Source organism: Canis lupus, chromosome 36 (assembly GCF_048164855.1).
Source record: "Canis lupus baileyi chromosome 36, mCanLup2.hap1, whole genome shotgun sequence".
NCBI lineage: Eukaryota > Metazoa > Chordata > Mammalia > Carnivora > Canidae > Canis > Canis lupus.
Window position 1 is genome coordinate 5817697 of NC_132873.1, and position 25668 is coordinate 5843364.

Genomic DNA, 25668 nt, shown 5'->3' on the forward strand with positions numbered 1-25668 from the left:
GGAGATCTTTGATGAACTGCTGGAAACGGAAAAGAATTCTCAGGCACTTAGCATGGAAGTGGGGAAGACCACTCGTCAGGCCTTGTGAGGAACAAACTCCTGGCTTGGCAGTGTGCACTGCGTATTCCCTCTTATTGCTGCCCACCTCACCTTTCCTCTGCCGAGGAGAATTTGGAATTCTACTTGATGCGGGAGCAACAAACAGCTCAGGGCCAAACCAAAAGACGAAAATTGCAATTATGTGGAACGCTCCATGCTAATTGTTTTTATGGAAACTTTGGTCTCACATCTGTAGCTGATTATCCTCTTTTTCTCCTACAAAAGTGGCACTTCCTTTTGTCTTAGGAATACATGTTGTACATATATATATACACATACATATATATATATGTACATACAAACACGTGCACACATATATGTGGAATGAATGGAGCCTTAAAGAGTTAGGAGGAGCCACCAGAGAATGCCTGCTCAAAATTAATAGCACAGCAGTTTGGAGAAGAAATGAAGGTGTCAAAGAGTCCATTCACCTGAGAGATGTGTAAAGATATACATATCAGTTGACATTTAGCTTTTCTGTTCCTTGAGTAGTTTCACTCAAGTATATAATCTTTCATGTGTGTTTCTTATTAGTAGAGTTCACTGGAAAGCCAGCTCTCCATGTTACACTAATGACAGTTTGTCCTCCTTGCAAAGGAGAGACATTTCTGCCACCTGGCGTGAGGAGCTTTTTTAAAAAAATTATTTCATGGATTTGTGATGCTTTTGCTGTTTACATGCAGTCCCAAGAAATGGATTGTTGGTGCTTTGGAATGGGTTATGGTCCCGTTTGGTATTTGTTGTATACTTTGTATTTTCTTTAAAGAGGTTCCTTCACACAGTATATTCATTGTATATCATCTATATTAGTATGGTAGTGAAGGTAAAATCTTTGTTTTCTTCTGTATCATTCTTCTGTGGAGCGAGCATTACCTTAATAGATCACAACCAAACTGTAAGAGGTAGGAAAATAATAATCCCAATTGGAATTCCCCAGCAAGGATATTTGGGATTAAGGAAGAATGCTGGCATCTGTCTCATACATGGAGGGGATCCAGATGATGATTCTTGTATTAAAGCTGAAAACTCTGGACCACTAGAAGCCCTACTGCAAGTGGGAAAATTAAGTACATCAGCTTAAGAGAAAGCTTGAACATTTAATCATTTGCTGTCTGGCTTTGCCCTTAAAACAGGGTGAGAATTAGAATGAGATTGGTTTAGGTAATCCCAAGAACTAACAAATAACAAAGGTGCATGATACATTTTATCTTTCTGGGTGCTTTGAGTTGAGACTAAGTGGGAGTGCAACATTAAGTACCACATTAGTCACTCAGCTGGCATAACCAGCTTGGTTATTAAACAGTTTATGAAACCATATAAAGAATGAGTTTGAGAGCAGAATTCTATCCACAAAATAATTTTGTAAGCCCAGGAATCCTTAGGCTCACACAGTGAAGTATAGCAAAATGCAATCTTCAGTATTTTCTTACATGTTTTTCTTGCTTTTATCATCAACAAGGAGGTAATTCTTAGTTCAGTTCTGAGGTAGGGACAAAACCACATCAGTTTTTCAGGGGAGGAAACATGTTAAAGTCCATCATCACAGAAGATGCAACATCTTTTCTGGAAGATTGCCTTAAGAGAGCTTCAGCCCCACACTTGGACATGTTCTGACATAGTAACTTGTTCTAAAATTTTCTGTTTTTAAATCGTAAATGGCCCCAGCACATTGGTTAACTACAGATGAAAGCTCTGCCTCCTACCATTTACCTATACACTACTATAGTGAATGTCCCGAAATGGTGTGCTGGTAGGTTATCCATGAGTAATATAGAGCAGAAGAAGATACTTGTTTTAAAAACTACAGCTTTTGCTGGAAAATAACTGGTTTTCTCCAGAATGAGTGAAGTGATGATCAAATTCTATAACTAATTAGGACTTCTCTTCCACATATTTGCATTTGAGAGCTTCAAGAGGTGCTGTTAAAAATATGACTGGAAATATTTTGAAGTGGGGGATACGTTAGGGCATAAAAAAATAGAAATGATGCCATAAGCCTGATTGTCCAGAAGTGCCCTCATTTGACTTGTTTTTTGTAGTGTGTGTGTGTGTGTGTGTGTGGTTGGTTGGTTGGTTGGTTGGTTTAGAAGTACACGTGGTTCAAAAACCTGGTTTGAAAAAAAAAAGAAAAGGAAAGAAACTTGGTTTGATCTTCATTTCTTGGTCTGGACTTGTTAGTTGAAAATAGGTTACTGAGGTAGATGAATTTTATCATTGCTCATGTGCTTGCAAGTTTGGGATATGAATTTTCCTTGGTAGCCCATGCATTGTTGTGGCCTGGTCAGCCTTCCTCTCTCCCTGCACTCCTTTATTTCCCCTTTCACTACACTTTATTTCTCATTTGGGTTCAGGGAAGGGTTCAGGACTACAGTTGGCGATTTCAGAGGGACCGCATTGTAGGGATTTATTGTTTTTTTGAGCTGGCTGTATATATTTAAAAATTGTAAGTAGATAATATATTATTTTTTTGCACAGTATGATCAGTTTGCTCAGAATCAGAGCAGGGGTGGGGGGACATTTGATGTGTTGGGGCCAGGAAGGGACAAGTCAGATAAGGACAGAGTGCTTCAGTCCCGGGCAGCCCACACAGCCACCTATTTTCTATTGAAAATACCAAATGTGGTTACATTACTTTAGATGGCATTGAATTGGAACTTGACAGCACTTAGTCCTGCAGACAACTGATCTTAATTGAAAATTTTTGGAAGGGAAAAACTAAAAGTCAAACTTACTGACTCTTATCCCCGAGTATTTGGAGAATTAGAAGTTGCATGTGCCCAGACGGCTGCTGTCCCTTTAGTAGCCATGACCTTAATCCAGGCCCATGAGAAGATAGACACTCTGATTTGTGGGCAATGTATTTATATGTGTGTGCTCACTCATCCGTTTTGTCTCAGCAGGATAGAATAAGAAGAAGCAAGTCCATGAATTGTTCTATTTATATTTTGATTCCAAAAGCTATTTGTTTACTTGCCAGGGTCTGTTAATTTCAGGCCTAACTTAATGGCTCAGTAACAGATGTAACAAATGTAAATGTGTTTACATTTTTAAAAAGTATACAGTGATACTTAGAGATCAGCTGATTAACTCTGGGAGGCAAATATTAGACTATACATTTCTTTACTTCTAATTCAAGTGTAGAATTCTTCCAAAAGAGAAACTGTAAGAATTAAACCCTCACCAAGTGAATTCATGAATTTACTTATTCTTCTGTATTGCAGTTACCATTATGTAACTATATAAACATAGCTCTACACATGTACAGCTACAGATATAGTTGTATAATGAAATTTGGAAACACCTAAATTGAAGAGATTTTTGGCAGTGTCTATATAGTTAAGTGTTAGAGTATAGAGAGAGCATGGGAGTGAGGTTTGGAGACATACAGAAAAAAAGTAGTTGTAAACTCCATGGTCTGAAAAGAGTTTATATTAAAACAAATAAAAACATTACTCTTCTTCTTTCTTTGTCCTCTGAAATGACTGCAGTGGATACTCCTAGTCAGCCAAACTTTTTTTTTCTCTTTAAATTGGCATTCCCCACCCCCGGTGGTCTTTAGTCGGGGAAACAGAGCTAGATCTCCCAAGTACATTCAGATCTTGTATATATATATATGGAGATTTTTAGAATAATGAACAACCCAGTACCAGATGCAAGTCCCATGGGTGTCCCCCCAAAACACCAAAACAGGTGTATCCTTTCCTTCTCCCCATCTTGCTTTACCACTGAGTAATGCTCTCTTTAAGTGTGTACAAAACTGAATGGATTTCTGCCATCTAATATCTTTCAAATGCATTACTTCAAAATTCTAATTTTGTCTCTATTGGTATGTCTTATTAACATCTGAAAAACATATTTTATTGGGAAACTACAGTTTGGTCGGCCTTGAGAGTTTTGTGACAGTTTTTTGCTCTTGTCACCACAATCACTGACTCCTTTATGGCATGCTTTGATTATTAGACTTCAGGCAGTCTTTTCTGTTGTATCATATTTATACACAGTAAATTTTTCTTTCCATGTGTGCTATATGTCTGAGGTTTCGAAGTTTTTAATAAAAAGTGTGCCAGTATGAGTAAAAGCAGTTGATTTTAGAATATTGGACTTAAAGTACATTAAGAGGTTCAAAGTATAGGCGAATTCACTGGTGAAACAATAGAGGGGATGAGGGTCTGAATCAAGACCCAAGTTCAATAGGTCAAATGCCAAAACAAGAGCAATCAACTGACCTGGCCTGTTTCAAGAACAGAGGGGATGCAGGGAGTGAGACCACACACTTCTCGTCCCCAAGGCTTCCCTCCCTCTCTGAGCTTGCCCTTCCATCCCAACTCCTCTGGCCTGTTGTCAGTGTTGTTTACTATAGAGAGGAAAACCGAAGGAAGGGTCCTACACTTTGCCTAATTGAGCCACTACCAGATTTGCTGGCAGCTTTGGCCACATTATTTGTGAGGTGATTTTCTTTCTTTGTGTTCAGAGTGACTTGATTCTGATTCTTTATGTTGTTTCGTATGGAGCGGCACTTTATCTGTGTTTTAGCAGAACTGTTCCTCTGTATCCTTTACGGTTTTTCCTTATTTTTGTTTCCTTTTAAATTATGCATAGAGTTTTTTGTGTGTGTGAAATTAAAGCCTTTATTAACCTTGTGTTGGTTCGCCTGTTATTTCCGGAAAGGACATAACCTTTCAGACACTTAACCATTGGTTGAGGTTGTTAAATCACTTTCTGTTGGCTTTCTGGTTTGGACTTCCATGCAGCAGCATCACACCTTAGAGGAAACGGAAGGGCAGACAGCCACATGGCTGGAGTCCACAGAGTTCTCGTTTTCACTGGAGGAGCCCGTGAAGCTTTGCAGAGGTCCTGGATGACAGTTTTAACTCGGCATTGGGCTTAGCTAAGCTCTTCCTTTGCCTTATTGGTACCAGACAGGCATGAAACGGCCTCCAATAGAGACATACCCAGTGGGTATGTTGCTTTTGCTGGGAACCAGTTAGTGTGAAACTTCCTAACTGGGCCTTTTCCCAGGCCATTCAACTCTTGCAAAGGAGTCCCCTTTAACTTGTCGCCTAAATCAGGAAAGTGTGAAAAGGAAAAGCCATTACTCTGGGAAAGATGTAAAACTGCAAAAGCTTCAATCCACTCTTCTTAGATAAAAATTAGTCACAAGAGAGGAAGACCAAGGGACCCTCAGAATTCAAATGTTTTGTGGAGTGTTTGCTCTTCTAAGAAGGGAAAAGTCTGAACAGGATGATTAAAGTGATGTTAACACCCAGGATGGAAACAATGTGACCAGCTTCTTAGCTGAAATTGAGACCATAGTCTTCTTAGGGAGGTATCATTCTGGAAGTATAGTTAGGTTATTAAATAAAAGTGGCAATGCCACAGACAGCCACTCACAGATAAAATTTCACTTCAATTAGTACAGGACTAATAGGCCAGTCATGAAAACAATGAAACCGCAAACAAGATAGGGGACTGCTCTCCAACCACAACCATTTCTGCTTCTCAAAACAGGCCTTTTTCTTTCTTGAGGTTTTGTTGCTTCCATTTAGGGAGGGCAGAGAAGGCCGTGGGTGTCATTCCCAAGACCTTGGTGAAATCCTCGACAGACAGGTGCTCCTAGAAGAGAGGAACCAGAAGGCAACGGTCACCTTCTTCCCCCACGGTTTACTTTGAGAAGTCCTATAGGTGTGGTATAGTAACTACATGAGGGGCAAAAGCAGGTAAGGTCAGGAGAACCAGGATGGTTGGGGAGGAGTCAGGTGACACGTGAGGTCTAAGAAGTTTGATCCCTGAATTTGGAATGTGACCAACATGAGGTAGATTGAGTTCCTTTAAAAAAAAAAAAAAAAAAAAAGATTGAGCTCCTTTTGACAAGTGCACCCTAGCACCCTAGCTCTGAAATAACTAGGACATTTGACTTTAGCTTGCTTAAGGAATTGGCCAACTAAGAGAATGTCTTAGTTTTCCTCTATAAGATGGGAGAATAAAGGCCAATTTTTGCTTCTTTGTAATGCTTTTATGGGGAGGAAAATGATACTACACAGGAAAGGGCACTGGAAACCAGTATCTTGTTCATCTGTCTTACTGAACCGTGGACCCAAGCGAGGGATCCTTTCTGTATCTGGCCCACAGGGTCAGCAGATGAGCCCCAGAAGGGAATCTACCCACGTCTGGATATACAAGACTCTGCTGTTACACAGGAGGCCCAGCTCTGCTAGCAAGAGCCTGTGAGCCTGGGGAGGGGCTTGCCCTCCTGGGCCCCACCTTGCTCGAGATCAAGTGAGCAAGGCCGGCCACCCCAGCCCGAAGAGCAGAGCACGCAGCAGTCTGGCACACATGTACAGCTGCGGCACTTGCAGAAACACCTGGCTGTTCTGAGCGGAAGTGGATGACTCATCCTGGCTTCTCCCATCCTGTGAATGATCTAGAAGCTTAGCACAATTCTATCTACTTTTTTGCTCTTAGTTTAGAGATCATGACCTGGAAACCACTTTCTAAGCCCAGGATATGCTGCTTCATGAAATGAAGGGCTTGCCTGAGATGACCTTTGCTCCCAGCTAACTCGATCGTAGACAATACTGCTTAAGGCCAGCTAAGTGCCCTCAAGGCACATCGTGTGAGAACCCCAAATTGAAGCTGCTATGAAACAGCATCCCCCAGCCTTCACCTCTGCTCCCCAGGCCCCAAGAAGAGGACGAGGTAGTAAGAGCCATGGGTTCTTTTCAATGTGAGCCCCCCCAACTGCCACCCCAGGGGAGTGCTTTATCCACTCCTGCAGAGAGCCCTTAAAGAAACAGCTTGGAAAACATCTGTAGGTGGACTTCAAGCTCAGGTGGTCTGTTGCCTCAGTTCTCTAACCTGTCTTTAGGTTTGCCTCCTGCCTCCGGGCATTCGCTCCTCAAGTTCCCTGAGAGCCCTGCCCCTGCCCTTCCCCGCCCCTCCCCAGGCAGGGAAGAAGAGAGGAAAGGTGAGCGGTTCGAGCATCAGTGGCTGGGGAAGATGTGCCTACACCAAATTGGTTTGTAGCAAACCGCCACCCCAGGTCCTTCACCACTGGGGCTGCAGGTGCCCTCTCTGGCCCCACCCAGGCTGGCTCCACAGCTTGGCTGCAACTTCTGGACTCTGACCCGGAGGGTAGATAGCAGGAACTGCCCATCCCAGTGGACTTGTATCTTTCCACCAGTCCTGCTGTTGGACTCTGTGGTCCTACCAGCTGATTACTGGCCTCACCCATACCCACATCCGCCTCTCTGTGGTTTACTCATTGGTACTCAGATTATCCTCTTGCTACTGCCTGCAGCCAGGCCCACCACCCCACTCTTCATTGCCCCTGGCTCCCCGTCCGAGTTTGGAGCAGCCAGAGAGGACTGAAGCCCTCTCCTACTCTCCCCACTGAACATTGAACCTACAGCTCTCCCACAAGTATGTATGTTATTCCCATGATTAAAAACAAAACAAAAAAACGGGGCACCTGGGTGGTACAGTCGGTTAAGCGTCTGAGTCTTGTTTCGGCTCAGATCATGATTTGAGGGTCTTGAGATCAAGCCCAATATTGGGCTTCTCCCTGAGAAGAGTCCAGATTCTTTTTCCCTCACCCTCTGCCCCTCTCCACTGCGTGCCCGTGCTCTCTCGCTCTCAAATCTTTTTAAAAAAATCAGCCACAGGGACACCTGGGTGGCTCAGAGGTTAAGCATCTGCCTTCAGCTCAGGTTGTGATCCCGGGGTCCCGGGATTGAGTCCCACATCGGGCTCCTGGTGCATGGAGCCTGCTTCTCCCTCTGCCTGTGTCTCTGCCTGTCTCTCTCTCTGTATGACTATCATAAATAAATAAAAATAAAAATAAAAGAATCTTAGATTTTGTAGACTGTGTCTACCATGGTAGGGTTGTCTTGATTCTGTTTGTCCCATTCCAAATGCACCATCCCTTCGGCCCCCTATCAATCACCTGGTTCAATAACACTGGCTCCCCCTCCTTTCGGAAATAAGGAAATACCATCACAAGATGGTAGCGGCAAGGCGGCAGGACTCCGAAGACCTGGTTCTTGCCCTGACTCTGCCACTAAGTAGCTTATGTCAAGTTACGTGGGGCAAGTCCCTTCCCCTCTCCAGTTTTCTCAGGCACTCATAAGAGCAGCTTATGTTTACAGAGCACTTGCTATGCACCAGGTGCTGGGCAAAGAATATTCATAATATCACTGTTACCAAAAAATATATTGGGACCATCCCATTATTCCAGCAAGGACACAGATGGGTACATCTGGGAGATAATGCATGGACTGGTCTCCAAGGTGAAGGGCAGAGCAAATGCTCTGGGAACAATACACTTAAACATGTATCAGGCCCATTTCTTGGAGAAATCGGGCATCTCTGTTCTGTGGACTCTTTAATCCATTAGTAACACTTCTTTACGGTTTCTTATACCCAGAGTGCATTTTCCCTCAATACCCACATCAGGCTAGATTTGCCATCTATTTTGGATCTTCACATAGCAGGAACGAACAGACATTGGAACTGTGTTTTTAACAAACTCTTCTTACCATACTCTCTCCCCACAAGTGACCCAAGTGGGACCTGCAGCTGCAGCCACCAGAAGCACCTCGCGCTGGCGCACCTCTGAAGAGCCTGCCCACCAAATACACAGCAACTCCGATGTCTCCAGGCTGCCTCAAATGGCACAGCTACCACCAAACTCATTGTTGTCCCATCTAAGCTCTGCCCCAGAGGTGTTTCTTTTTCATCTCAGGAAATGACACAACTGCACCCCCACACACACTCCTTTCATCAGTAATTACCAAGTGCCATTGACTTTACCTCCTAAATATTTCTCTAAACCATCTCCTGTCCTCCGCTTCCCCAGCCACCGCCTATTCTACACTCCCGTCCACCACTCAGCCTGCCTATGGCTGCTGCTTTTGCCACCTTCCAGTCCCTTTTTCACTGAGTAGCTATAGTGATCTTTTTTATTTAAGGTTTTACTTTGGGGGTGTCTCAGTCTGTAGAGAGTGTGACTCTTGATCTCAGGGTGGTGAGTTCAAGCCCCATGCTTGGTGCAGAGATTACTTAATAAATAAATAAATAAATAAATAAATAAATAAATAAATAAATAAATAAAATCGGGTTTTTTCCTTAATATTTTAAAACTTCTTAAAAGTAAACTTTTTAGGGCAGCCCAGATGGCTCAGTGGTTTAGCGCCGCCTTCAGCCCAGGGCGTGATCCTGGAGTCCCAGGATCGAGTCCCATGTCGGGCTCCCTGCACGGAGCCTGCTTCTCCCTCTGCCTGTGTCTCTGCCCCTCTCTCTCTCTCTCTCTCATGAATATATAAATAAAATATTTTTTTAAAAGGTAAACTTTTTAAAAGTTCAGTCTACCGACTGAACCAGCCAGGTGCCCCATAGCGATCTTTTAAAAGCTTAAACTCGACTGCCACTCCCCTGCTCCAACCATGATGGCTCCTGTCTACTTTGGACAGACACCACGTTCCCCAACGTGGCGTAACAGGCACTGCTCCCTCGGGCCCCCAGCCCCCGTGCCTGCTGCTCCCCAGCTCCGCATCCCACAGCCAGCTGGCCGCCCTGCTTATTCCCTGCCTCTGGGCTTCGTGCATGCTGTTCCCTTCTCCAGGAATAATCCATTTGCCTAAATAATTCCTGTTCCCCTTTCAGAAGGCAATCTTCTCTCCCTAAATCAGGTTCCTTTTTGGAATACTCTTCATGGCACCTGCACTTCACCTTTGTGGTCCTTATCTTTTTGTTGTTGTTGTTGTTGTTGTTTTGTGGCCCTTATCATCACTGAAGTTAAATGATACTATAACCAGGATCCTTTGAACCCACTGTCCTCACTGAGCTGTGATCTCACATAGAGGTGAAGACCAGTTCTGTTGTGTTCACCAGGGCACCCCCAGCACCTAATCACCTGCAGGGCACAGTCAGGGCTGGGGGTCAGGGGAGGGCAATTAGTGCTGTCCAGCAAATGGCAGCCAGCTCTCCTCCTCCTCCTCCTCCCCATCCTCCCCCTCCTCCTCGTCTGACCTACCTCCTTCCTAGTGGGGTCTACACCCTCAGGGAGCTCCTCCACAGACTTGTTCACCAGCTGCTCCAGGGGAAAGACGGGTAGAGGCCCAGAAATGAGGCTGGTGTTAGCGGTGAACGTGTTCGGCTTAGGTTTGGTGATCTCCTAGGGAAGAAAAGGAAACCACTAGTCAATTCGACTGGTTTGTGATGACCTCCAAGGCTGCTTTCTTCTCTGGAGTCAATACTGATTCTAGAGCACCTCCTTCAAGAAGCCTTCCATAGCCCCCACTGCGCACCCACCTGCATGTACACAGTCCTCACAAGAACACACCATTCCAGCGGACCTGTGAGCAAAACCTTGCTGGGTTTGTACCCAACCAAAGCCAATGGGTGGAAGGTGATTATGTTGTTCTATGATTTCTGAACTTCTCCATGGCTTCCCACAGATGTCTGAGGTCCACCTTGGGCATTTATGGGCCTCTTTCTCTTATCTGTCATGAAACTGTCATCAGCTCGCTTAGCCTTGACCTATCTATGCTTTTCTGCCCAAAGTATCTGTCCACCGTGAAGGGTTTATTGAGTGTGCAGGTGTTCAGCCTGCGGGTGGGGCCAAGAAGCCTGCATTATCTACTAATGACCCCAGCGTGCTTGTGAAACTGCTCTCGTGCCCTGGACACATTTCTACAGAGTCTACTTGGTCACGCCTCCCCTTGCCAGCCTGAGAATTTCTGGAAGGAAGGGCTTTGCTTTCGGATTTCCACATCCTAGGCCAATAGGCTCGATGTGGTTCTATTAACTAGGTGAGAGGCCACAGGTCTGGAGAGGGGACCCCAGGGTGACCAAGGCAGACAAATCATTCTTTCTCAAAGTGTAGCCCATGCACTAACAAATCACCTGGCTGTTCGTTTACAACAGGCATATTCCTGGGGCTCGTCCCAGTTCCACACGCCAGAATTTGGGGGAGTGAGTGGGACTTTGGGATCTGCGTTTTAACCAGCTGCACCCCCCTTGCTCCAAGCTCCCATCACCCAGACTGTTCTCTTAATGCACCATCATACTAGGAAGTGGAAGAAAAAAAAAGAAAACAGGCTTCAAAAGCTCGAAGTTAAATAGGGAGAAGCACTTTCCTGAGCCGTGGGAGGACATGGTGGAAAGGAAAGCCGGGGACCCTGCTATCGTTGCTAGAGCTTTCTCAGCTCCCGTGGGGCTGCGCGTCGTCAGCCTGCCACCTCCCCATACTCACAGCAGTGATCTGGCTCCAGTCCTCAGGGCTTTGGAGCTCCGCCTTCAGGTCCTCATAGGATTTGGTGTTCTGCACATAAAGTAAATAACAAGTTAGACCCGGCTCTCAGCAGAGGAGATGGAAGAATTTTTTTCCTTCCGGGGGCTGAAAGAAGGCTGGTCTCAGTCCTGGGGGTGGGAAGGGGAAGAGGGGGCCGGGGCCGGGACCTGGGCCTGGGCCTGGGGGAGGGACCCCAAGACAAGAGGCTAGATGGGGAGGATGGGCACCCACAGGGCGCTGGTCAGCAAAGGCCCCCTCAGCCCCATGTGGGGATGGAGACCACCCTCGGAGGCGGAGCAAGCAGCCACATGCAGCCTGGAGAACCTGCCTCCATGGTGGGGGCTCTGGGGACCACAGGGGTCTCGTCCCAGAGCCTGGAGGGGACCCTACCGCAGAAAGATGAAGCCATAGAAGGGACCTCGGCCATCTCCATACACCCGGGGCCTGGCCCTGCATGGCACGTCATGACTGCAGTTGCGCTGACCCAGAGAGAAGCCAGCGAGGACTGGAGGGGAGGGAAGGCCTCCAGAGTTGACACCGATATGAATTTAAGAAGTTCTGGCATCGGGACACTGGGTGGCTCAGCGGTTGGCCGTCTGCCTTTAGCTCAGAGCGTGATCCCGGGGTCCTGGGATCGAGTCTCACATTGGGGCTCCCTGAGTGGAGCCTGCTTCTCCCTCTGCCTGTGTCTCTGCCTCTCTCTCTGTGTTTCTCATGAATAAATAAATAAATTTATTTAAAAAAATAAATAGAATCTTTTAAAACATCTACTTAAAAATAAATTAATTAAAATAATAAAGGAATAAATAAAATCATAAAAAAAAGAGTTCTAGCATCTAGATTTGCAGCCTTGAGATTTGTTTCATCTCTCCTCAAGACTAAATTCAGCCCATCAACCACTGAACGGATGCCTTCAAAAAACGGTTCCGAGGAAATGAATCTAAGCTCTGTTTCCCTAAACTCATCCGTTGTGCAAATTTTCGTGCACCCAAAGCCACCGGGCCAGCACTCTCCACCTTAGCCTTCTCTCTTCCTGCAGAAACCTTGCACAGGCTTCCATCCTGAGGACCCTCCTTCTGCTTCTATGTGCAGCCAGTTCAGGAAAACCCTGTGAAAGTCTGACTCACTGTCCCCCAGATAAGGGCCACAGGTATGACCCATTTGGCTTAGGATGTAGTGCCAGGAAGACATTTGTCCTCAAGAACTGACGTGTCATTTCATCTGGCTTGAGGATTCGCCAGCACTGTCTCCGAGAAGTGTCTACGGAGATGGGAATGTTCCTTCTCTGTGCCGTCCAAATGGGAGCCACCAGCCGCAGGCGGCTATGAAGCACCTAGCTTCGGGCTTGTGAGAAATGGAATCTTTGATTTTGTTCAGCTTTAATTTAACTGGTCAGTACGGCTCTTAGCAATAACGTGCAGCAGCCCTGAGCTAAGTCTGGTACACAGGCAAGGCCCCGTCATCAGCCTGGGGGTTGACAGATTGCCTTCCTCTCCCTCACCAGGGGGCCTAATGGTCTCACACAGCCTTCCTCCTCACTCGAGGCCCCCTTGGGCCCCTTTAAAAATTTATCACTGGGGATCCCTGGGTGGCTCAGTGGGTTGGCCCTGCCTTTGGCCCGGGGCGTGATCCTGGAGTCCCCAGGATCGAGTCCCACGTCGGGCTCCCCTCATGGAGCCTGCTTCTCCCTCTGCCTGTGTCTCTGCCTCTCTCTATGTCTATCATGAATAAATAAATAAAAATTAAAAAAAAAATAAAATAAAAAAATAAAAATTTATCACTGGTCCTCTCTCAGGACGAACAGAACAGCCTGGGAGTCTGGCCTGGCCCCGGGGGTGTGCACAGGGGCCTCCCGGAGAAGGCCGTAAGGGTGAGGGCCGGCCGGCCACTCACACTCCACTTGAAGGGATCCCACGCCAGGAACCAGCCGGTGAAGGTGGAGGGCTCGTATCCCTGCTTCACCACGATGATGGGGGTGTCGGGGTCACGGCCGCTGGGGTGAGTCTTGAGATACTCCTGTGCCGTGACGGCTGCGGCTCTCTTCTCCTCCTCGTTGGCGTGCTTCCCGATCCAGAAGAAGACCTGTGGAGAATGCAGAGTGTGGGCAGCCCTGCCCGTCCCCCCTGGCCCACCGGGCTCCGATGGCCGAGAGTGGGGGCTAAGTGACCTCAGGCAGGCCCCATCTGGTCTTGACTCTGCAGCTGGGACATGAACGGTTTGGACAGATGCCCTCTGCTTGGATAACCTGCCAGCCTGAGTCCCAGCCTCTCCAGAGCCACTGACCTCAAGAACATGCTTCTGCCGTGTGACAGAGGTGGGGCTTTGGGAAAATACATCTTGCCCTGCAGCCCCTTTGGGCACATTCCTCCCCACCTGCCTCTTTCTTCCTTAGGCTCTTGTTCACATCCCACTCCCAGGAAGGATGAATAAGGGAGCTGAGACAGTGTCAGACCTTGCCTGTCCCTAAAGTCACCCTTTCTCGGCTGTGGGAATGGAGCTGGTAGGAAGGGAGGTCCTCAGGCCCAGGTACCTGGTCCCAGACATCTAGCAGGAACACATCGTCCTCTTCCAAGTCATCTTGATTGAAGTCAGGGATTTCTGTGGCCAGAAAGCGCCCGGTCTGGTTGGAACATTCAAAGAGCCGGGGCGTGATGGCCAGGGTTTCCTCCTGCAATCTGCGGGATGGAGACCAAATTGTGTTGACAAGAAGGCAGGGAAAGAAAAATCGAGGACACAGAACTCCTACTTGGAAAGCCCAGCTTCTCAGAGAATGCTCTTTTTTTCCTGATCCCACAAAAAGTGCTCCCCTCCTCCCAAGAGTCTAAGAGTGCTCCATGGGAGAAAGCCCCACCGCCTTTCCAGGGCGTGCATTCCAGAAGCTCTTCCTTAGGCCCGTTGGGAAGTTCTTTCTGATATCTTCCTTCTAGGCCTCCGACAGTAGCAGTAGGAGGCCTAGAACTACTGGGCCTCAACACTAAAGGGCAGGGCTCCGGCACCTTTTTCCCAAAGGGCAAGCCCTGTCCCTTTCTTTGAGTTGCTTCCTACTGCCATGAACTCCATTTGCCAAGAAAACATGCCCAACAGGCCCCAGGCATACCGCACAGACACAGCCCCTGTGCCCAAGAGGCTCTGAGGGCATGGGCTGCCCCTTACTCGTCTTCCAGCCCCAGGGACCTGGTACCCAGAGTCCACAGTCCATGCTTGCTGCAGGCTCTGGGCCATGGGATGGAGGTGCTGAGAGGCTCTCCAGCCTCAGGTCGTGAGCTGGAGGCAGAGGGTCCCCGTAGTTACCTCTTGGTGTTGGCATAGGGAGCCTTTCCACCCAGGGCTACCCAGAAGTTGGCCGGCTCCTGCCCTTCCACCACCACTTGCTTCTCTGTCCGGGAGATGGTGTCAGCAACCATCTTGGCCATCTCCCGCTCGTCCCCACTGCAGCCCTGGGGAGAGGAGGGGATCAGCTCTTTGGGGCAAGGCCATCTCTACTGCCACACCGACTGCCACCCTTCCACCACATTCACTGGCCCAGAGCTCCTCGTCCAAGACGGCCCTTCTGCCTGGATCAGGGCCCCGTGCACACCCCTCCTCCGTCCTCGACACACCAAAGAATGGCAGAGGGGACAGGAGTCGCCCGCTCCTTACAGGAAGGGAGAAGGGAGGCTGGCTAGAGGTCACTGGGAAATGAGCCAGACCTACTGGCCAGAGGCTCCCAGGAGGCCCGGGGACCCCTAAGACCCCCTTGGGGAGGAGGAGGCCACCAGGCCCCGCACACACCTTCCCGCACCATAGATAGCAGCAGGACTGGGTCTTAAGGATGAAGACGTCATTGGAGTTGAGGGAGCTGGCCCGGGGCTGGACCTCAAAGGCCTTGGTGTTGTTGGCGCTGGTTCCCTGGACCTGGAACAGCCGTGTGGAGGGCACTGGCTCCTGTGTGTTGGCCCGGGAGGTGCCTCCCTGGAGAGTGTGGGGAGAAGGCAGAGAGAGAGAGACAGAGAGACAGAGAGCAACTTAGTGCAAACAACAGAAGATACGAGAAGGACACAGAGAACAGAGCAGAAGAGAGGCTGGGGTGGGGCTGCCCGCCCCCGGGTCCTGACGCATCATTACCAGACTAGCCTTTGAAGACATTGCTTTGGTCATGGCACAGCCCTGCTCCGAAATCTTCAGTGGCTCCCCAGTGCGTATAGGCTAGAACCCGCTCCTGAGCCCAGCCTTTGAAGGCCCCACAGGACGCAGGTGCAAATGGCCCTTCCAGACACTCGGCTCTCTCCAGACCCTCGCGTTTAGCTCGACCAGGCTTCTCACGGCTCCATGTGGACCGCTCCCCTGGGCCTTTGTCCTTGCTGGTGCTCCTGCACTGCATGCCTCATTTTACCTCTGCTGAGCTCTTCAACTCTGACCCTGACGTCAAGGGCTCCTCCAAGCCCCACTTCTGCCAGGAACTCCCCGCCTGCCCGGCCTCTCGGGTTCCCTCTCCTGCCCTGTAAGGGCGCAGGCTCCCATTCACGCCCCCCTTTGGACTCAACCTGTGTGTCTGGGTTTAACCACACGGTGCCTGAGGCTGTTAGTCTGCTGCTGTCCCAACAAGACAGGCAACAGGAATGCGTGGCCTGTTCCTGCCCTGGCACTTTGAGGAGGCCCCAGGCTTCATGATGAAGGCCCCAGATGATCTCTTAAATGAGTGCGGGACATGCCTATGCCATTATGCCATTATGTTAGAGGGCACGACGCAGTTTGGGCAGGCTCATCGCTTGGGCAAATCCAGCCAAACGAACACCCGTTCTCATGTAGAGGATCCAGGGAGATGGGGTGCAGAGACTAACGGTACTTGCACACCCTGTGTACCCCTTGCATGTTCTTAAAGTCCTGAGAGGTTGTTTGTCTTGCCAGTTCCATGTACATGGTGGGGCCTCAAACAGTCCTGTCCCACTAAGGATGCGCTTCACCCCGGGCCCGCCCCAGGCCCTTGCCCCATCTCCTGGTGCCTGCCCCACCGCGATTGTGGGTACCGCCAGGAGCCTCAGGCCAGCAGCCACACCTGGTAAACCACCATTTGTCCCTTGAAGATGGCCATGAGGTGTGGTGGCTCCTTGCCCATCGGGACCCGGATCTGGACCGGTTCGTTGTTGTACTTCTGGTCTAGGGTGACAGCTTGATAGGCAGAGGCTGTTATTTCATCCTGGCTGGCTTGGCTACCCTGGGGACAAGCACAGTGGAAGGGGAGGGGGACACGGTTGGCCCGGTTCTGAGCCCGTCCCCGGCCGCGGCAACAACCCCATCCCCGATTCTCAACTGGCCCCAAAGCAACTGTCTGCCCCTCCAAACAGCGCCCTGGACATGGCCCAAACCAAACCTGACCCGAACCAAGTCCTTTCCCAGCTCACCTGCCCCGCACCCTGCCCCCCGCCCTGACCCCAGACCTCCTCCTCTTCTTTTTTATTTATTTATTTATTCATGAGAGACATAGAGAGAGAGAGAGAGGCAGAGACACAGGCAGAGGGAGAAGCAGGCTCCATGCAGGGAGCCCTACATGGGACTCGATCCCGGGTCTCCAGGATCACACCCTGGGCCGAAGGCGGTGCTAAACCCTGAGCCACCTGGGCTGCCCTCCTCTCCTTCTTACTTGGGACAACACTGTGGCTACCACACCGCTACCCCCAGCACCCACACATCTCTCTGCTCACTCATATCTGGACACAGAAACAGTGCTTTGAGCACAGGAAGGGAATGTTCTGGAAGCCATGGACATTGGAAGGGAGGCTCCGTGAACCCAGAGAGGGGAAAGGGTTGTGAATGGGGGTACCCCGTGCCAGTGGGATCTCATAGCCAAAGGAGTCCCAGTATGATAAAGGGGTGAGCTCCCCATCACTGGAGGTATTCAACTCAAGAGTCGTGGCCACTTAGCAGGGGTATACCAGAGTGGGAGCCAAGCTGGCGGTGTTCTGGGCAGGGCTGGGTGGGGCCTGACCTGCCAAATGTAGAGCAAGTAGTTCTTCTTCTCGCCAATGAGGTAGGTGTAGAGCAGCAGGTAGCAGTCACCCCCGTAGAAGTGGCCTAGCCACTTGGACTCCACCGGCACCAGCTCTAGGTTCTCAATGCGCCACACCTGGGGCAGGTAGCAGGCTGGCATGAGGGCCAGGACAGGTTCCGCTGACCCCTCGCCCCCCGGCCCGGCCTCCCCTGCTCACCGTACCTGCACCTCCCCGCTCCCGTCATCCACCATCTTCTTCTGGGCAGCCACCTGAGGCTGGACATGCATGGATGTGGCATCAAACTTCACTTGCTCCACCTTGGCTGGAGTGAAGGGGAATCGCGACAAGCTTGTCACAAGCTGAGGGCCCCCAGATCCTCACAACAGCCCCGAGTGACAGCTACAATTCTTAGATCTGTTTTCCGGATGGGGAAGCCGAGGCCGGCGAGGTCGGCTAGCTTACCCAAGGTCGCAGGGCTAGAGAGCGGCAGTCTTGCGGCGGAACCCCATCTCCCACCCCCCACCCCCGAGCCTCGGGCTTCTGCAGGGCCTCCAGGGGAGCCCGGGGAGGGAGAGCCCCTTTATCCTCTTCCAGGGGCCCCGGTACTCAGTTTGCCTTCAGCAAACACTGTGTGGCGACACACTGACGCTGCCTGCTTTCCAGGGCGACAGCCCCATTCCAAAGGAAAGACAGGTGCTTGTCAGCTCCCTTTGAGTGACAGCCCCAAGGAAGGGAATGCAGGTTCCCTTGTGTCGTTCCCCCCCCCCACCCCGCCCTGAGGAGCCCAGAGCCAGGGCGAAAGATCGCATGCAGGGGGGCAGGAGGCAGGTGGAGGTGCTCCCCCCGCCCCACTCCGGCTCCTGACCCCACCCTGCCTCAGGCCAGGCCTCACCCACGGAACCCACGGCATGGGTTTTGCCCAGGCCTGAAGTCCGATTGGGCAGGGTCCACTTCTGGAAGAGCTGCTGGAACACAGCTGACTCGGCCCCATCATTCTGCACCTCCACCTGTGTGCTGGGCGGGTACTGCTTTGCTTTGATAAAGTTCTGGGAAGAGAAAGGGGGTGGCTGGGTCTGTGTCCCTCTCCGAACCCCCCCAGACCCCCTCACGGCACGCCGCAGCCTGGCTCTAACCCCAACCCCACCACAAACTTACACCTTGGTCCCAAGCCCAAACTTGGACCCAACCCCAGTCCCAGTGCTGACCCCAAAGCTAAACCCTGCTTGGCCCCAACCCCAAAACCCAGCGAGATCCCAACCTTGACCCTACCTCAATTCTAACCCCGTTCACCAGCTGCCATCTCCAAGCTTGAACCCAACTCCGATTCTATCGCTGACCCCATGCCAACTCGGACTTTAGCCCTAATAATGACCCCAAACTCCGACTTGCCCCCACCCAGCCCCCTGTCGACCCAATTCTCTCTTGCAGAAAGTACAGCCTCCAATTCTCCCTCTTTCCTCTGAACCGAGATGGAGGTGGGAGCTCCCATCCTGAGGAGGCTGCGAGGTTGCCTGGTGGTTGGCCCCCCGGCATGCAGAGAACCCCCAAGACGGACAGAACTGACCCCCGCACCCCCGCCAGGTCAGGCCCAGGGTGGTCTGACCCCATCCCCTCTCCATCCCTATCTGTTCGTCTCCTTGCCTGCCTGACCCCATGCCCACCAGTGCCTGGTTCATGGCTCCCGTCTTCTCCTGGGCGTTGGCCCTCTTCCCCTTCCACACGTAGATCTTCAGGCCCCCCTGGTCCAGGATATAACAGTCCTAGAGGTGGGAGACAAGGGTGACGCGGGGTGGGGGCCCGAGGGCGCGGTCGGCGCTGGGCCGCGGGGAGGGGGGCAGACACCAAGGTGCCTCCAGGGCCTGGCCTTGCTCCCACCTGGGGTGGGGTGGGCAGGGTGCAGCGGGATGGGAGTCGGGGCTGGGGGTCCCCAGGCCCTCTCACCTCGTGGCTGAGCAGGTCTTGGGTGAGGGGCCTCGTGGCGACTTCTCGCACCACCAGCTTTCCCTCCGCGTCCGACACGCTGCGGGCCAAAGGCACAGCACAGGCCGGGAGGTCCCACGCCGCCCCCCGGCGCCCTCCCCGGAGCCCCCTCGCCCGCGGGGAGCCCAGCTGGACACTCACTGGTACAGCTTGAGGGCGGCCTTGACCGCCGGCTCCACCTCGTTGTCCGGCACCGCCGCCCTCAGGGTGCCGCGCGGGCCCAGCACGTGGGTCATGATCTCCATCAGCTGCGGGGTGGCCTTCTCGTTGTCCCCCTCCACCACCGCCACGTAGGTCCGCCCGCCGCGCTCCTGGTCTCGGATCTCCTTGGCCAGGGTCATGCCCTGCGGGGAGGTCGCGGTGACCCCGCGAAGGCTAGTGGGGCAGGGGATAGGGGGAGCCGGCCCACCCCGCAGCGGCCCCAAGGGACGAGGCACCGTGAGGGGGGACCAGGCTCTTAAGGTGCGTGTGAGGGAACCAAAGCAAACCCCACTGGGAAGGCAGGTTTCTCGGTGGCAAGAGGGTGTTTGGGGTGCACATGCTGGGCCTTCGCTTTTGACTTTGAAATTTGTGATTTTACTTCACAGTCTTGGACAAAAGCGAGCCCTGGGTATCACAGTACTCAGTCTCTTTGCCCACGGTGAGCTCGCCTGTGCACACACATGCTCACACACACGTGCACACACACGCACCCCTGGCTCCCCCTCCTCGGCCCCGCGGCCCCTGCTCTGGGGACTGCCACTTCAGTCCCCAGCCCCAGTCCCGGGCCTGCTTCCTCTCTCTGTCACCAGCCCAGCTCTCTGCTCTCAGCTCATTTACCCAAGCCCCACGCCAACCCCATTTTATTGTTTTTTCCAACCCCATTTTAAAGGTGCCCCAAACTAAACCCTGTCCCCCGCAGGCTGTCACTCCTGGTCGTTCCCAATTCAGGAAATGGGACTCCAGCCCCTTCCCGGCTGCTCCAGCATAGCGCCCCTCTCTCCTCCACCCCGTCCACCACCCACGGAAGGCCGGTGGGTCCCCACCCCCTGCCCCCCGTCCTGTCAGGAGGGGCGGGGCACCTCCTCCCCTGCCCCGGTGGCCACTGGGATCCCTGTGTCCCCACCATCCCTTGCACCCCTTCTCCATCAGAAGTCAGAACGCCCTTCAGACCTCCCAGGCCCTGAGAACAAAACCCAACCCAGAACACCCCCGAGAGCCAGACCCCTCTCCCCTCCCAGCTCCCTGTAATCCCCCCTGGTGCTCTGGCTGTGCTGGCAGGGCCCCCACCGGCCACTTCCCTCTGCCTTAGGGCCCTCGCCTCCCCAGCCCACCTCCTCCCGGAAGCCTTTCCAGAACCCCCAGGACCACGCTCACCCCTCACTTCTCAGCTGCTGCCTTCCTGTCTGTCTCCCCCACCCGACGGCCAGTGGAGGCCAGAGCCAGGGCAGATGAGCCAAGAGAACACACGCCAACCCTGACACGCCTGACACGCCTCCAGACACACACACACACACACACACACACAAACACACACACAGACACTCGGATCTACCTCTGAACATGTGGCCTAGGGTGGTGAGGCCTGGGGACCTGGGGGCAGGTGGGCTGGAGGGAGAGGGGAGGGGCGGGTGTGGGGGGCAGGTGAGGCCAGGTGGGATGGGGGAGACGGGTGGTGCCGCCCGGCCTACCCTGAGTCTCTCCATGCGGTTGCTCTCGGGCCCGTTCCACTGGATGATGAGCTTCCCCAGGTCCAGGAGGAAAACATCCCCGCGGTTGAAACTCTTCCAAGCCAGCTCCACCTGGAGCGCCAGGGGGGAGGCGCAGTCAGAGACTTGCCCCAGGGCATCGTCCCTTCCCCGCCTCCTCCCACCCACACCCCTCCTAGGCCTCTGCCCTCCACCCAGGCTGGGAGGGGAGACAGGAGGCCATGCCCCAGGGCCCTGGCCGGGGCCCACCTCTCCGGCCACCACGTTCCTCTTGCCCTTGACATGCAGCAGCCGCTGGATCTCGTAGGAGTTGGTCTCCACTTGCTTCATGCCGGAAGCCACACCCCCCTTCTGGATCCTGCGAAGAGAGGGAGCTAAGCAGGGAAAGCCGGGGGGGGGGGGGGGGGGGGGGGGGGGGGGGGGGGGGGGGCGGCATGACAGCCTGGGTGCCTGGCTGCATGGGGCCCTCTGAGGGCTGGCGCGGGACTAGGATGAGGTGCACGACATGCCACAGCTGCAGCTTTGAGGCCCTCGCTCTCAAGGTCACACAAGTTCCAGATTGGGCTTTTGCCTGCATGTGCGTGACCTTCCTCAGCCTCCTTAAAGTTTGCACCCCAGAGCCTTCCCTCCCCGCCCCTGTGGAAGTGTGAAAGGCCTGCCGAGGACAGGGGGCTGAAGGGAAGGGGAAGAGGGGAGATGCTGTGGGCTGAACTGTGTCCCCTGCCAAACTCCTATGTTGAAGCCTTAACCCCAGGGAGGTGGGATTTGGACCTGGGGTCTTTGGGAGATTTTGATGAAGTTTAGATGAGGTTGTGAGGCTGGGGCCCCTGTGATGAGGTTAGAGCCCTCAAAGGAAGAGACTCCAGAGAGCTTGCTCACTCTCTTCACCGTGTGAGGACAGTGAGGAGTGGCTGTCGGCCAGCCAGGAAGTAGCACCCAAATTAGCTGGAACCTTCGTGGACTCCCCAACCTCCAGAAGTGTGAGAACATTCATCCCTGTTGTTTAAGCTACTCGTTCCGAGGCATTTTGTTAGGGCAGTCCAAGAAGGCTAAGCCGGGAGAGGCACCAGCTCTAATGCCCCAAAGGGGTGGACTGTTGCTCTAAGTGTGGGAAGAAGAGGAGCAAGACAAAAGGGAGGGGTGAGGACTGTGGCTAAGTGAAGAGCTTCTGGCCTATCCTGCTGGTCAGGAGCAACTTGGCTCTTGAGTGTGTGTTTCCATGGGCAAAGCCCAGAGACCAGGTCTTCAGACTTTTCAGGAAAAGCTAGAAATCTGGGTGTTTAGTGTGAAAGCCCTGCTTTGGAGCATGGAGAAGCAATCATTCACCCACTGGCCACAGGGAAGACTTGATGTGATGCCCCGGAAGGCCTGCTTTGGCACCGGGCTCTCCAGGACATTCAAAGAGGGGGTGATTTACAAAACTTATGGTGCACAGACTTTCAGAATGGCCACCCAGAGGAATAAAGACCAAGGACAGCGCAGGAACAGAAATGGGGGTGGGGAAGCACAAAGAACAAAAGTCTCCCAGAGCCCATGGTAGGTCTCCCCACCCCAGAACGCCACCCCCTTGTGGCCCCAGCTCTGCCCCTCCCTGGCCCTGGTCCCCCAGCCCCCGCCCACCCCGCTGGTGGTGTGCCCCTCCGTACACAATGCCCTGCTTGAAGTAGCCCCGGAAGGCCTCGCTCTCGTTGCCCTGGACCTCCCGGTGCTGGACAGCCCGGCCCTTCAGGAAGTCATCCATCTGTGTGGTGTAGATGGCAGCCGCCCCTTGCTCGTCCTGGGACGAGGCCTGGCCGATCCAGTAGTGGATGTCATAGGACAGATTGCTGCCCGTCTTGTGGATCTAGGGAGGAGAGCAGGTGTGCGGTGTGCCCGAGGCCCTGGCCTCCCACAGGCCTCTGCCCGCCTCCCTGCTTTGCATGGTTTCCCACACACATGGGCTTGGGCCACGGGCAAGCTGGGTGGGGAGGGCGTCTAGTGCACGGCCCTGGCGGTCAGGAGCCCAGCGTACTGGCCCTAGCTCCGCCACAGACTCTCTGAGACACGGGGCCAGTGGCTTTCCCCCTGGGTCTTGCACATCTCGGCTTGGAAAGCAGTTGGTGGCTGATAGCAGCACTTCCCGAAGTGATGTGCGGGCCCCGTCAGAGGCGAGGTGCTCAGGTGGTGTGCAAACAAATGTGCATACGGAAGGATGATGTGAATGTTTTATAGCTGCTTTCTGTCTGTGACATGGGACACCCCTTTCCGCTTAGGATAATGAGGCAGAGTTATGTTTTTAAAAATATGGATTTAAATTTGAAAAGTGAGTCAATATGAGGGCAAATACAAGCACATTAATAGTATAGATGTGGCCCAAACCATGATGGTGATACAGAGGGGACTATGGATTTCGGAAACGTGGACTTGAGGTAGGGTAACATCCTACTGGCTCAGAGGGTCCCCAAGACTATAAACTCAAAGGAGTTCAGCTCAGGTGGGAGCTCAGGGAGCCAAGGGCGGCGAGAGCCTGTTCTATCTCTGGCTCTGCAGAGCCGCTAAAGGCCAGGTACCTGTTGGTACCTGGGTGGTACTTGGGTGGTACCTGGGTGGTACACCCAGCAGATGCTGTCCAGGGGTGGAGCTGGCCAGCCCCCTTCCCACCCCCAGCCTCAGATTGTCCCTCTGAGCCAGAGACCTTTGCTGTCCGCAGCCCCTCCCGCGCCCACCCCCAACTCACAGCCAAGACTATGTAGCAGTCACCGTCAAAGAAGCTACCGAAGGTGCTGGAAGGAACAGGAACCATCTTCATGGCCTAGGGAGAGGAAGGAGCTCAGAGGGGCTGCCCTGGACCACCCAGAACCCCCAGCTGCCCCGCTGCCCTTGACCCCAGGGAGAGGTCGGAGAGGGGGACAGTCAGGGAATCTCAGGCACCTTCTCTCCCTCAGCCCATCCCAACCTGCAGAGCCCCCCACCCCCTGACAGACCCCGGCAGGCCTCACCTCGATCCTCCATATCTGCACCCCGGGGGTGGTGATGTTGAGCGAGTTTTTGACTTGGGTGGTCAGTCTGGTCATGGCGGATGAGCCTGGAGAAGGGGGTGTGGGAGAAAGAGCTGAGGATCTGGGGGCAGTTCAGGAGCTGCCCTTCCATCCCAGCCCTGGAGAGCTCCCAACAGCCCTGGAGGCCAGGGCTCAGGGGCCCTGGGAGGAGAGGGGTCTCTCCCCACCCTGGCCCCCGAATTGCGGAGGACCCGGCCTCCAGCCTTCCCACCCAGCTCGGGTCTTGTCCCTCTCTTGCTCAAACTTCTACCCTGACTTCCTATTACCCACTGAAGAAAGCCCCCCACTCTTTAGCCCCAAACAATTTTTTTTTAAGATTTTATTTATTTATTCATGAGAGACACAGACTGAGAGAGACAGAGAGAAGCAGAGGCACAGGCAGAGGGAGAAGCAGGCTCCATGCAGGGAGCCCGATGTGGGACTCGATTCTAGGACTCCAGGATCACGCCCTGGGCCTAAGGCAGGCGCTAAACCACTGAGCCACCCAGGGATCCCCCAAACAATTTTTCTTTTTGAAAATTTTTTTACAGAGCCATGCTGGCTGGGGGAAAAAAAATCATACAGACTTAAAAAAAAAAAAAAAAAAAAAAGGAAAACAAATAATAAATAAAGGCCAAAAGAAAAAACAGGTGGTCAAACAAAACCTTGTGCTTGAAATTCATAGCAGCTCTAATCACAATAACCAAAATGTAGAAACAACCCAAATATCCATCAACAAAAGATGGCATATATACAAATCTATTATCTATATCTCCACAATGGAATATTCAGCTGTAAAAAAAGGATGAAACCCTAATATGTGTCGCAACACAAATGACCCTGGAATACATTATGTTTCGTGGAAGATACTGGATACAAAAGGCCACCTGTTGTGTGAGTCCATTTATATGAACCATCCAGAACAGACAAGTCCATACCCATGGCAAGCGGATTAGGGGCTGGCAGGGGCTGGAGGGAGGGGAGAGGGCCCAGCCTACTAGTGGGCCTAGAGCTTCATTTGGGATGGTGAGAAAATCCTGGAACTAGACAGTGTGATGGTTGTAGGGCACAGCATCCCGAATGTCCTGAACGCCACTGACCTGTGTACTTTGGTTAAAATGCTAAATCTCACGTGTATTTTTACAACAGTAGAAAAAAGCATACACAGCAGTTTCGTGGTCCCGCCTCGCTATCCCCGGACACCCCTCTATCACTGCTCAGGTGGCTCTCAAGATGCAGTCCCCACAAGGGTGGGGACCCTGTTTGCTCAGTCCTGAGCCCCCAGCATCTAAAACCATGTGGGCACTTGGCGAGGTGGGTGGATGGGTGGGTGGAAGACAGAGTGAACTCTCCCAGGGTGAACCAGCCTCCACCCATGGAGCTGAGAGAAACCTCGCCTCCCCAAGCTGCTTTTGTGGTATCTTTTATGGCTCATTCCATTTTCACCTGTAGCTCTGGTCCCTGCTGCAGCTGCTCATCAGAATCCCCTCAGGAGCTTTTAAACACTACCAAGGCTTTGAGGCGGCTCAGGTCTATCCCCAGGGATTCTGATTTAATTAGGCTGGGTGGGGCCCAGGCCTGGGTACTTTATTTTCTGCCTTTTGGGAGGCGGAGCATGGGTGCTT

At 52.4% G+C, this 25668-nt stretch overlaps 2 protein-coding genes across 6 annotated transcripts in view; one reads left to right on the forward strand and one right to left on the reverse strand.

Annotated features, from left to right (window-relative positions):
- USP37 (ubiquitin specific peptidase 37) overlaps nucleotides 1-4739 on the forward strand; it is a 95872-nt gene extending 91133 nt beyond the window's left edge. For all 5 annotated transcript variants that reach the window (XM_072812884.1, XM_072812881.1, XM_072812883.1 and 2 more), the window contains one exon: nucleotides 1-4739. In XM_072812884.1, coding sequence (XP_072668985.1) covers nucleotides 1-88 — 88 coding nt within the window. In that variant the 3' untranslated portion in view covers nucleotides 89-4739.
- Nucleotides 3507-25668, reverse strand: part of VIL1 (villin 1) — a 25705-nt gene continuing 3543 nt past the window's right edge. The window contains exons 2-20 of the mRNA XM_072812886.1: nucleotides 24005-24090; nucleotides 23743-23817; nucleotides 22673-22869; nucleotides 21276-21384; nucleotides 21009-21119; nucleotides 19480-19682; nucleotides 19300-19378; nucleotides 19020-19118; nucleotides 18251-18404; nucleotides 17580-17680; nucleotides 17355-17492; nucleotides 16425-16583; nucleotides 15161-15340; nucleotides 14681-14826; nucleotides 13920-14064; nucleotides 13283-13471; nucleotides 11351-11419; nucleotides 10130-10270; nucleotides 3507-5712 (exon numbers count right to left, since the gene is read on the reverse strand). Coding sequence (XP_072668987.1) covers nucleotides 5599-5712; nucleotides 10130-10270; nucleotides 11351-11419; nucleotides 13283-13471; nucleotides 13920-14064; nucleotides 14681-14826; nucleotides 15161-15340; nucleotides 16425-16583; nucleotides 17355-17492; nucleotides 17580-17680; nucleotides 18251-18404; nucleotides 19020-19118; nucleotides 19300-19378; nucleotides 19480-19682; nucleotides 21009-21119; nucleotides 21276-21384; nucleotides 22673-22869; nucleotides 23743-23817; nucleotides 24005-24079 — 2484 coding nt within the window. The 5' untranslated portion in view covers nucleotides 24080-24090 and the 3' untranslated portion in view covers nucleotides 3507-5598. The remainder of the gene's footprint in view (nucleotides 5713-10129; nucleotides 10271-11350; nucleotides 11420-13282; nucleotides 13472-13919; nucleotides 14065-14680; nucleotides 14827-15160; nucleotides 15341-16424; nucleotides 16584-17354; nucleotides 17493-17579; nucleotides 17681-18250; nucleotides 18405-19019; nucleotides 19119-19299; nucleotides 19379-19479; nucleotides 19683-21008; nucleotides 21120-21275; nucleotides 21385-22672; nucleotides 22870-23742; nucleotides 23818-24004; nucleotides 24091-25668) is intronic.